Consider the following 12,935-nt stretch of genomic DNA (forward strand, 5'->3'; position numbering starts at 1 on the left):
GCAGGCATGATCTGATGATGTTTTTTTAGTACAGCATCAAAATATGCAAATATTTATGTTTATGCTACTAAGCAGATAAGTTAATGCAGATACTTCTAGCACTGGCCTACCTGCATGTAAATAGCAGTGACTGAACAAGAGGTCTTCTGTCTAATCATACTCCTCTGAGATCTCCTAGCTGGTGGTGTTTGCAGGTGCCCACAGACATGATAGCATCTCCAGTAATGGGTTAACGACCATACGTATGGCCACCTAAAGAAAAGCACTCTGGGGTTATATCACATTGCAGAAGCACATCTCCATGTGACCTCACCTTTAAGGGATATATTTGGTACCAGTTATCTTTTGTTCACAAATAAAGAATCACACAAGATTATTGTTGACTTTTAAATACTTTTAATTAAATTCAAATGAGATTCAGAAATAAACACAAATAATTTCAGGAAATTAAAAAACTGATATGTCAGCAGTAGAGATGGACATTTCAAGCATATATTTTCTTTTACAAATATAACAATTAATGCACCAAAAAGGGGAATTTAAGGACCCGCATTTCTTAAAGCACACCCTCATTAGAAAGAACAAGATTTTGAATGTACAGATATACTGCTATGTACATACCACGTCTAATAGAATTCAACAAAACATCCAAAACTGATTATCCACACTCAAGCACCTCCCTAAGTAAGAAGAAGATGGCCTGTGAGAAGGAGGCCTAAACACAGAACAAGGCCTTAAAGCCTAGAATATCATGTTCACATACAATCCACGGGAACAAAAAAAGACCCTGTTCATTCCTAGTAATTGAAGATAGAGTACAAACAATATATTAAGAAACAAACCTCATTCTGGTCCATTAGAATTCTTTTTTTTTTTTTTTTTTTACAATGTAGTTTACATTTAGGTAAGGACTGGGTGGTATGAACTGAATAAAAAGACTGACAGCTTCTAAAACAGACCTTAACAGTGACAGGCAAGATGAATGTGATCCGTAATTTTACACTGACTCATATTTACTGGCATCACCTGTATAATTCCAGAGGAAGCGACAGCCAAATTGCTTGAATCCCTCTCCTTCACATCACCCTGAGTGGAAATCTTAGCTGCATAACTCGGACTGAGATGAAGAGCCCAAACTATTACTGAACCTTGTGTAACTCTTTCACTGCTCAGTGCAAATAAATTACAGTGAAACCCAAAATATGCTTATTTATACAACTGTACAATTTTTCACCTCTACACTGGTTCACTGTATCCCAGAAAATTCTACATGTAGTATTGACTGAACATCAATCCACTGACTGATTCCTAGGCTTAAAGCCCAACGACTATGGAAGCGTTCATCGTATTCATGCAAGATGCTGCCATTTTGAAATACTTATTAGAAATACAGCCTTTCTGCTAGGTTTTAGTGACATCACTTACCCTCATAAGTGCACAGGCTGCAGGGATGTAACTCTAAATGTTGCCGTGCTTATTGAGTACTGGAAACTGGACAGGGCACAGTTTCCAATATTGTGATCGAGTCTAAAGAGGGCAAGTCGTGAGTGTAGATGTAGCCAAAACATAATAATTAATGGGATCATCATAAGGTGAAAATATGTCACCATAAGGCATTAAGTCATCTTCCTGACACTTTCCCCAGTGATACAGTCTTCTCTTCTCCTGTATTTCACCTTTCTCCTCTAACACATCAACACCATCATCTTTTGTGATCTGTTGGTAGGGGTGGAGAAATAGCTCAGATGACGTGCCATGGTATTATAGCTGCCTACCTTATTCACTCAAAAGCAGATTAGAGTGCTTCATATGTACATCAGGAAGGCCTACACGCACTTTATCATTAATAATTTAAGTTTCATTGACAGATACAGATTTCTTTAGTTATCTAAATAAATTAAAATCTAGAAGTTGCTGTACATGACCGATGTGTGAGAAAAACTGTACTACACATCAAGGGTAACAAGAAATGGTGGTGCATGCAAAGCCTTTTTAGCAGATGCCCACAAATATCCTTGTTTTATTTGGCTCTGGTACATTTATGATAGGTCATATCTGATTCAGCCCCAAAAATAGCTGCCTGAAAGAAAATCTGAAATACAAAGGGCATTGCTGACCTACTTCTGAAAATGCTAGCTGCCCGGCTCTACGCTTTCCTATTTCAGCTTTTTTAAAGGCCACTCTCTGCCACAAGTACTTTCTCCCACTGCATTCGTCCATTGCAGCCTCACAAAATACTTTGGATGAACTTTGTGTCAGACCGTAATGGAGTTTACACCGAGAATCGTAATATGGGTGTAGATTCCTTCCCCCCTCATAGCCTGAAGCTCAGGATATTTTGTGGTGGCTGTGATGGAGGAAGGGCTAGTAAGAGACTCAGTCACTTCCCCCTGAAAAAGTAAAGTGACAGAACTTTGAAACAACATTCTTGTTCTGGGTTTGGAGTTCAGAAAGTAGTAAAGCCACTGGATCAACATGATAACCAGTCAACTAGTAGTTCCAGAAAGAGGTCTGCAATGAAGGTGAAGCAAAGTATAAATGTTGTACCAAAAATGCACTATAATGCCCTGTACACACGGTCGGACATTCCGACTACAAAATCCGTCAGATTTTTTCAGACGGATTTTGGCCCAAACTTGTCTTGCATACACACGGTCACACAAGTTGTCGGAAAATCCGATCGTTCAGAACGAGGCGACATACAACACATAAGGCGGGACTATAAAGAGGTCAGTAGCCAATAGCTTTCGTCTATTTATTCTGAGCATGCGTGGTACTTTGTGCGTCGGAATTGTCTACACACGATCAGCATTTAAACAATCAGATTTTGTTGTCGGAAAATTTTAGATCCAGATCTCAAACTTTGTGTGTCGGAAATTCAGACGGAAAAAGTCCGATGGAGCCCACACACGATCGGAATTTCCAACAACACAATCCGATCGCACATTTTCCATCGGAAAGTCCGAACGTGTGTACAGGGCATTAGACAGAATGTGTTTCCTATGGATATCAACTTGAAGGGCTTTCTATCAATTTCTCATATTCATGTCATTTTGTAGGCTTTTACAATAAAGGCAATTTTAAAGGTTTTTAACAGTAAAAAAAAAACATCCTTCATTATTAGGGAGTAAGAAAACCCAATTTCCCTTTACAAGTAATTATTAAACTAACGTAAATCCTATCTCTGATATGCAAATGACAGAATTACTATTAATTTGAAGCTGACTTTCACAGAAGTGGGAGACAGAAGCTCAGGCAGAATGAATGTCTGCAAGGCCTAGAAGAGTAGCAGGCTATCTCTGTGAAGACATCTGTTGATATAGCCTGGGGACACACACTGCCTAATGTTTTTCAGTTGCTTACTGGAGTCCAACTTCAACTCTTCACTTAGCACAAGTAAAAAAAAAATAATTCTCAGTGTAATTAACATATTTTATATATATATATATATATATATATATATATATATATATATATATATATATATATATATATATATATATATATATATACATATATATATATATATATATACACACACACACACAAAAACTTTATTGGTACAATCCTGAAAAAAAAAAAAAAAAAAAAAAAAAACATACATAAAAAATGAAGTGAACCTGTTACCCACATTCTATAAAACCTCATTCTGTAGGCTCCACACGTTTAACTAAATCTTAGTTGAAAACTGTCTGGAAGTTTTATCAAGCCTCAAGATGGCTGCTTCCAACTGACGAGTGACAGGCACTCTTTAAATGAGCAATCATATTAGTGCAAAAATCAACTGACACACATAAAAAAGAACAAAAAAATAATCCAGAAGTGCATTTTCTTGTGCATTTTCTCTACTTCATCTATTGGAACATAAAGGAAATCACAGCAAAAACTTCTTAACTGCTAATTAGAATGACTGACTTTAAATATCAGGAAAAGACCACAGAAAATAAGTAGCATCAACTACACAGACGTGGAAAAATATACAAGGCAACAGCAAGAACAATTAAACATGAACATTAAACACCTCAGTCTTCAGGAAACAAAAAAAAAGCCTTCTCCGTCTGGTAAAGGTTGGTCAGAAATAAAATAGTTAAAAAGGATCTGTACAACAATAATCCTGAACCTTTCAAAATAAAGTATGAACTATGGCAAATTAAGGATCAAGGTACATCAGATCTATTCAAAGGGGCATATATATAAAAACATGGGCCACATACACAAAAGTGTCAAACTGTTGTATCTGGCATGTATATCTAACCTCGGCTGAGGGCTCCAGGATGCCAAGGGTTGAAAAAGTGTACAAAGCTAAATTTTTGCATACACACACTTGATGAAATTGATGTCCTGCTCAGGAGATCACTGACCACTGCAACCAATCGGATTCCGTCTGACATTTTTTCTAGTGCAAATTAGAAAACAAAAGCATGCCCCCAATTGGCTGCAATGGTCATCACTGTAGTTTTACATACCTCTAGTTTTTATAAATCAGCCTCAAAAGAGCCCCAAAAGAAAACAGCCTGCATTATTATAACGAAACAAGCTGTTTTTAAGGATGTATTATTTTAGGCTGTTAAAATAATATGTGGAAAAATTCACATTTTAAGGCCATGTTCCCATGGGAGCAAGTTGCAGTAGGCTCTCCATGGAACGTCTGTCAAGCAGGTAGGTAATTGTAGCTTGCATACGCTTCTGAAGACACACAGTGCACCACTGCTCTAAGTTGTCTTTCCTGGCATCAGAAAACATTGCAGCAGTGAAAGTGTTACACAAACAGCCTTTAGAATGAGGCAATGAAATCCATGTCACTTAAGTCTCTTGCAGGGATTGTTGTGATTCTGGCATGCCGGTTACGTGGTCCCTTGTCATTTGGTGTTGTTGCATCATTACGCTTCGTCAGACAATCCTCTTGCCATCATCAGTATTACAACCAGAGTTGCATCATATCTTAGTGCCTAGTGGATAACTTACTAATAACCTACCCAGGGGGTCCTGCCCCGCTAGACACACATTACAACATTGCACGGCTTAAAAAGTTCTATTCACAGGTGCAAAGTTATAATTATATTTTCAATATTTTTTTCTTTAGATTAAAAACAGCTCTGTACTAGAGTTCATATAAAAAAAAAAAAGAAAAAGAAAAAAAAAAGTGCTTCAGTTGGAAGATTTGCTGACAGCACTGGCAGAGCGACGAAGCTTTCCCGAGACTTTGCTTTTGGTGGCACGTGTTAATGTCGGAGATGTAGGTTCCGCCGGCTCTGCTCCTGTATTAGTTGACAGATCGGAACTGGTGCTTGATGGGAGACCTAGAAGGAAAAGCAGAGTCAGGGAGTACGTTAATAAGATTCTCAAGTAAAGAGGAGAACAGGTCCTGACAAATAAATGACAAATCCAACAGCTTTACACGGAAATTGGAAACATGACTGCACATAGTTTGCAGGAGTGATGCTATTTAATAGAAATTCATATGTAAAGGCCCTCTAATGTTAGACATTCTTTCAGACTAATGCAATGCTTCGGAGGTCACCGCTAACAGTCCTCCAAATCTGTCCATATATTTGTCATACAGAGAAATACTGGTACACCTTTTGTCGATTTAAGGAATGAGTCACCATTGAGAATGCATTTATTTCTTATGACTCACTGTGACTTTTTAAATATCAGAAGCAAGAACTGTTCTCATTTCCCATATCAGATAAACATTTTTTTTTCATATTTGGCAAATACTGGAGAGTTTTAGTGGTATTAACCAACAAAAATGTATTTTTATGCAGCTTATGAGTTCTTAGATGTGGTGGCTGCATTAGTTTCTGCGCCTGCGATCCACTTGCTGACCAGGGGATCTGACCACTGACCTCTGCTGAGCAGGCAGATGATAGGTCCGTCTGCTTTGCTTAGGCAGAGCTGATGCAAACACAGCCCAATCTCCTCTATGGGCAGTTGGATGTAAACGGATCACCTCTCCATTTACACCTGACTGGCATCCAGCAAGGGGAACAGAGCGGATGAGATTGGATGTTGGCGGGTGTAAATGAACATATGCCCGTTTACACCCACCTCTCCATAGAGGCAAATGAAGGTTCTAATTGGGTCCGTTTGAAAAGCCGACAGGCATACCTGTTTGGAATCTTTGTGTGAAAGGTGCCTTATACCTTTTTTTTTTTACCTAGAGATCCAGTCTATAAGTCTGATTTTTCAACTTCCTTTAATCACTTTAGCTCAGGAATATTTACCTCCCTTTATGACCAGGCCATTTTTTTGCAATACAACACTGCATTATTTTAACGGACAACTGTGTGGTGGTGCGATATTGTACTCAAATAACATTGACGTCCCCCCACAAATAGATCTTTATTTTGGTGTTATTTGATCACCTCTGTGCCTTTTATTTTTTTGTGCTATAAACAAAAAAAAAAAAAAAAAAGACAACTTTGAAAGAATGTTTTTTTTTACTTTCTGCTATAAAATCATATCCAAAAAAAGAATACATTTCTTCATAACTGCAGATGCAGATGCCTTCCCTACAGACAGATTAGCAATCTGCCTTGTTTACATGTTTGTGTATTGAATCATCAGCGGGTGCCGGTGGACATAGAGCCTGCGGTACCTGCTGATCGGCTCCTGATGTGTATAATCACAGCGAGCGTGACCCACCGGCGCTGCGCATTCGCTATCCAGAAGAGTTGAATCACATATATATATATATATATATATATATATATATATATATATATACGTGATCCAGCACACAGCTGCTGTCCTGCAGCAGCAAAATAGCTATAGGGCGGTCAGCAAGTGGTTAACAGATCAAGTGGTCCAGAAAATGTTTTAGTTAGAGGGTTAAGACAAACCATTTAACTTTAATTACAATAGTCAACTTTTGCTCATTTTTGTAAAACCCTTATCCCAAGGATAAAAAATAAATATATATATTTATCCCGCCCAGGACCACCATCATGCCACCCAGGACCACCAGAATGGCCATCCACACTGGACCACCAGGTATGTCCCCCCCCAGACCACCAGAGAAATGCAAATCTGTGCCATGGCAGCTGCCAATCAATGCCCAGGCAGCTGCCAATCAGTGCCCACTCACAATGCCTACCACTGCCTCCAGGGATGCCTATCAGTGCCGCGTATCAGTTCCCATCAGTGCCACGTATAAATGCCCATCAGTGCCACCTATCAGTGCCACCCATAAGTACCCATGTTTGCAGTCTTTCAGTGCCCATCAGTGCCACCCATGAGTGCCCATCAGTGCCTCCTATCAATGCCCAGTGCCGCCTACCAGTGCCCATCGCCAGTGCCTGTCAGTGCCACCTTATCAGTGCCCATCAGTGAAGGAGAAAACGTACTTATTTACAAAACTTTTATTTTTTTCTAAATTTTTGGTCTTTGTTTTTTTAGGAAAAAGTAAAAACTGCAGAGGTGATCAAATACCACCAAAAGAAAGCTCTAAGTGTGGGAACAAAATGGTAAAAAGTTAGTTTGGGCACAGTGTAGCATGACCATGCAATTGTCATTTAAACAGCGACAGCGCAGAAAGCTGAAAATTGGCTTGGGCAGGAAGGTGGGTAAGTGCCTGGTATTGAAGTGTTTACGTGGTTATACCCAATGCTGAAATCTCACCTTTGGGTAGAGTGCCCTTTTAATTTTCCATGCGCAGTAAATGACGTACAAGTAACATGTTTTTCTTTTGGCAGAAAAGTATTATTCTGTTTTCTGTTTTGAGAAATTTTCCAGATATGAACAAGTGGTACATTTTATACCTTATGCGAGTTATGTACAGTAATCTCTCCGAATTCTCAGCAGTCTAAGCACTGTATGCAAAAATGTGTCCCAAACCACACAAGGTGCAATAATGACTGCAGCTGCTACAGCCTCGACCAAAAGGACTGCCATGGACAGGCTGCAAATCTCAACAGCATTATTGTTGTAGAACATCTGATTACTGTTCCTTCCACCAGTGTTGGTGGAGGTAGTAGACGAATAGGATTTTCTTACAAAAATGCGGAGAGGCAGAATAGCATTTTCAGAATTGGAGGTAAGCAGCGGTAGCCTCCATCGTTCTCTTCCAGGTTGCCTTCATGCAAACAAGTCCAGCAGAGGTGCTTGGACCACAAGACTGGTTGAACAGAATAAATTAGCTAAAGATGTAGTTCAACTGTGCACTTTGGTTTATGCCAGCAGTTCAGCTTAAACAATGTATGTACATTAAGTTAAATTAAACAGTGCAAAGTGGTACATGCTCCATAAATGAAATGTATCACCTTGGTGCCATGTGATTCATTTATGCTATGCTAAGCAGTGCCATGCTTTCTGGGTATGTTAATCACCTGGGTTTCATCTGGTAATTGCTGCAGAGCTCTGTGTTCATAGAAGATGGGAAAAGGGCATTAATAAAGGGAGGCAGACAAGGTGACAGGATGACAGCTTTGTTTACCTCACCTCTAAAACCCAAATAAAGCATTTTATAAATTATACAACAAAATCAGCAAGACGATAACATGCTATAGCAGGGCAAATAGCAGGCTGAGCCTGTAGCGGCTTCCTTCAGCTCACATGCTGATATTTTAAACATTAACTTGCAATGCAATTATTCCCTGAAGAGGAAGATGACTGAAGGTCACAACAAAATAGCTTGTCTGAATGGGACCAGATGAGGATGCGGCTATTAAACACACCAGAAAATGAATAAAATTAAAGCCTGTGTATAACAAATCTTTCCCAATACAATTAGAAAGATGCACCAAGGAATTCAGCAATGTCTGTTGCAATCGAGGACTGTAGTTGCTTTCTCTGTGCGCCGTCTCCCTGGGAAGCGAGGTAAGAGGGAATTTAATTTCATCACTTACTATCAGTCTGAATTATCTTCAAATCATGAGCCAATGCCACAAACAAGTGCAGTGTAAAAACCTCACTTCTCCCCTGTTCTGTCTGATGGATGGAGGTGACAATGAAGTCCATGCCTTGGAATTTTTGAGCTGCAGAATACTAATGCGAGTTTTCGATTTTAAATACTACATCTTGCTAGTACAACAGGTCTAAGGTTTAAAAAGCCAATCAAGGCATACATTTCAATGGAGATTCAATGAGAGTTCAATTCCTGAAAGCCCAACTCCTGGCAAAATTTTTTCCCCATGCACTGGGGCTGTATCCGTGCTGCATGGGTCAACTGCTCATTTTTACTAGGGGTGACCACAAAGCAAATACTAGCCTGATCCGTCGATCCTCCAGAAAACCGCTCTCCCCCACGGTCCTGTCTATAGAGTGTGCTGACATCAGGAACAGTCCATTTTCAAGACCGCCGGAGCGCGGGGGTGCTGGACTAGTCTTGTACGGGGGGGGGGGGGGGGGGGGGAGGGTGGTCAACGAGTCAAGTTTGTATATCTCCGCTATCCACTCACCTAGAACAAAATGAGCAGTTAACCCATAGAGTGCAGGGACAGCCCCACTGCATGGGGAAAAGACAAAATTTGCCTGGAGTTCGGCTTGAACAGGTAGTATTTTAAACATGCACGATTGTAATGGATGAATATTCACACTTCATAGACATTACATTATCAGTTATCTGATATGACTTTTTCTTTCTTCAGTGTTCACGGGGCAACATTTGATAGCCTTAGACACATATTTCGGGAAACACTGTGATTGGGCAGATTAGACGATCTTGCATGATCCTTATTGGTTTCCCCATTGCTGGGGCTGTCAGCCCATGGCTCCCACATCTTACTCCTTTGAGCTCATGTGAATAAAGCATGTCTGTTTAGTGAAGAAACTGGCCAAAAAGACTTTGGAGATGGTCAGATTGTGCAAGTACTACCAAGTCACAAAATTCCTACCAGCTGTAAAATTCTAGACTGGTGTGATTTTTTTTTTTCCTGACAATAATCCACCAGGCTCATCTAGTTCTTTTGCTGTTTAGGGTAATGGAAACAATTAAAAAATATGCAATTGTTCTAGCATTTCTTGCGAAAAATGGGCAGTGTAGTGGCTTATAAATGAAAGAAAACCAAATTTATCAGTGGTGAAACTGCTCATTATTTCTGCCAGTATATTTGAAATTATATGATCAGGTTTGTGAATATAATGTGATAATGGCATCATAATGGGCCTGGTGATGACATAATGCGTGAGCATCCAAAGCCTCCCATTCATTCAAAACCGGTCATACATTGTAACATTTCTCCTGTTTGTCCTTGTGGGCTGAACAAGAGAAATCATTCAATTCCACAATCCACACTAAACCACATGGATGGTCAAATCTCTCCTGCTGGCTATTGTAATCTGGCAACCGGCACCAGCTGTTATAAAAATAGCCAAACAGTGGCTACATATGATTAGATGCAGTTACCGTTTGGCCAAAACTTTCTGCCCAGCTCCACCAACTTCCAGAACGAAGGATGTCAGGTGGGAGGAAGCCAACAGGGCCACCCACAGCTCAAATGTGTCCAGTTCATGTGCAACCAGATAAAATTTGCTCTGTGTATGGCTAGCTTTACTTTTGGCAGTACGGATGACTACTACTGGGTTCTTTCTAAGATGTGCCTATAGGCTCTTTCAGAGCTCCTTAGACCATTCTCTGGCCAACAAATCTGAGGCAACAAAGTACAATGAAAATTAAAAACCTGTTGCGCTAACAATATACAATGGAAAAAAAAAAAAAAGCAGCTAACATGAAATTGCTGGACACAATATAAAATAGAAGATGTAGCGCTAAAAAAAAAGTTTAAACAAAGTCCATCTATAATGAAAAAAACTGAAAAGATAATCGAACTGAAGACCTTCATCCAGAGCCAGATAGAGCAGACAGGAAAGCCACCACCAGCACCCAAACAAACTAACCCTTACCATCAGTGTGTAGGGCACACACAATATAAATTGGATTACTGATCCCAGCAGTTCCCTCTTGCATCGATTGATACACTCCACTTTTAGACTAGCCTATTCCTCTCCACACAGATAGAATGAACCCAAAAGACTGCTTCTAATTATAAAATTCACTGGATCACTCAAGCACCCACATGAAGGTACAAGAGAAAACAGGGCTCATTGCGCAGACATCCAAATAAATAAGATGTTTATTAAGTAAAAACTGGTACACTCACATTAATGAATGAACTATCAGGCATATGGAAACAATCATTGTTTCAAACCAGAAAGATGGCCGCCATGTCTCCAGTCAGCGTCCCGCGACACACGCGTCCTTTAGCTTGGGTGGAGCTAAAGGACGCGTGTGACTCATCAATCAATGCAAGAGGAACTGTTGGGGCCATTAATCCAATTTAGATTGTGTGTACCCTACACAGTACAGGTCAGTTTGTTTGGGTGCTGGTGGTGGCTTTCCTGCCTGATCTATCTGGTTCTGGATGAAGGTCTTCAGTTGAAAGTCTTTCCAGTTTTTTTCATTATAGATGGACTTTATTATTTGAACTTTTTTTAGCGCTACACCTTCTATTTTATAACAAAGTACAATGGCCAGTTTTGATTTATCTTCATAATTGTTTTTGCGGGATAAAAGAAATATAAAACGATCTGTTGCCAGCTACCAATGTGATGTTTATTTCCTTATTTAGGAATATCATACTAGGTTCAACATTTACAAGGGATGCAACCAACTTGATAATAGCTTCTGACAGCTGGAACTTGTAGGGGTTGCCTCCTGATTGATAAGGAACACTTTCACACATAGGAATTGCTTGTGATTGCAGAGATTTCTGTATATGTTTGAAACCAAGTTGTGAAAACTTAGCTGTCATTCCTTTCTATGGCAAAAAAAGAAGAGGTTCTCTACCTCACAAATTAGTACTAAAGAACATCAACACACTCAACTACAGTAATGCAGTGATAAAAGAGTCCAAAAAATATTTCACCAACTAGTGCTCCAGGTGGAGGTCAATCTGTACATGGCTGAGATGAAAGTACATAAGAAGATTTCCCTTAAAGTGGCACCAAACTCTAGTTTAAAATACACACACATTCTATTCAAGAATGAAGACCCAAAAAGAAAAGGATCAGGGCTGCTCTCTGCAAAACCATTGCACAGAGCAGGCAAGTATAACATTTGTTACTTCAATAGAAAAAATATAAACTTTTACAAATGCTTTAAATAGTAGATGTGTATAGATTTTTGGAGAATAGGGATATTTAGTGTCACCTTCACTTTCTATACTGAAACGCAGCAGGAGGACATCTCTAAATAAAGTGCAAATCCACTCCTAAAAGTTATTACTTTTAGACAGTGCCCCCACTTGAGAGATTTCCCTCACCTCCTGTTCTGATGACAACTGTAAATTTGTGGAAGAGGATGGTCCCCAGGGCATAGGGGTGAATCTCCCCACTGGAAACAAAAACAGCAATTATGACCTGACAGAAGTTTTGACCCTTCTACACTCCAAAACCAAGAAAAGTTTTGAATTCGGATATTTTACATTAAGTCAACCAAAGATGCTTGGCAAACCACATCAATCAATTTTTCACCCAAAAACAGTTGATCGTTATAGTTTTCAGCTATATATAAACATTTTTAAATATTGTCTCCTCTGGCCAAGGACATGTGATTGGACCACAATCATTTTAGTGCTTTTAAACCATTTGTAAAATCTACTTGTCTTGGGTATTTGGGGAAAGGTGTGCGTGTGTGCATGTGTGTGGGGCAGTAATCTTAAAAACAACTGAAATACCAACACTGATCAGAACTGCTCGAACACTCCACAGTATGGAGGAATCTGAGGTCACTGATGTTACCTGCCACCCACAGCTTTATTGTTAGACCAGACCATTATATGGTCCAACCAGCATAGTATGTATAGACACACAAAGCAACTAACACTCCTCCTTCTGTTCATTTGTTGGAGCTGAATGGATCATTGTGGAAAGACTTGACTGAACGCAATTATGCCATTATCCTAAAAAAAAACTGTCTTCAAAATTCTCCTACA

The 12,935-nt window shown here is 39.5% G+C and overlaps 1 protein-coding gene across 4 annotated transcripts in view; it reads right to left on the bottom strand.

Annotated features, from left to right (window-relative positions):
* Positions 1–373: 373 nt before the first annotated feature.
* The window catches only part of RALGAPA2 (Ral GTPase activating protein catalytic subunit alpha 2), a 529,040-nt gene continuing 516,478 nt past the window's right edge, over positions 374–12,935 (bottom strand). For 2 of the 4 annotated variants that reach the window (XM_077486017.1, XM_077486019.1), the window contains one exon: positions 374–5,300. In XM_077486017.1, the coding sequence (XP_077342143.1) occupies positions 5,149–5,300 (152 nt within the window). In that variant the 3' untranslated portion in view covers positions 374–5,148. The remainder of the gene's footprint in view (positions 5,301–12,935) is intronic. The other 2 variants (XM_077486020.1, XM_077486018.1) reach the window with 2 other exon arrangements.

This window comes from Lithobates pipiens, unplaced genomic scaffold, assembly GCF_037356315.1.
Source record: "Lithobates pipiens isolate NorthernLeopardFrog02 unplaced genomic scaffold, aLitPip1_a1.2 Scaffold_18, whole genome shotgun sequence".
Taxonomy (NCBI): domain Eukaryota; kingdom Metazoa; phylum Chordata; class Amphibia; order Anura; family Ranidae; genus Lithobates; species Lithobates pipiens.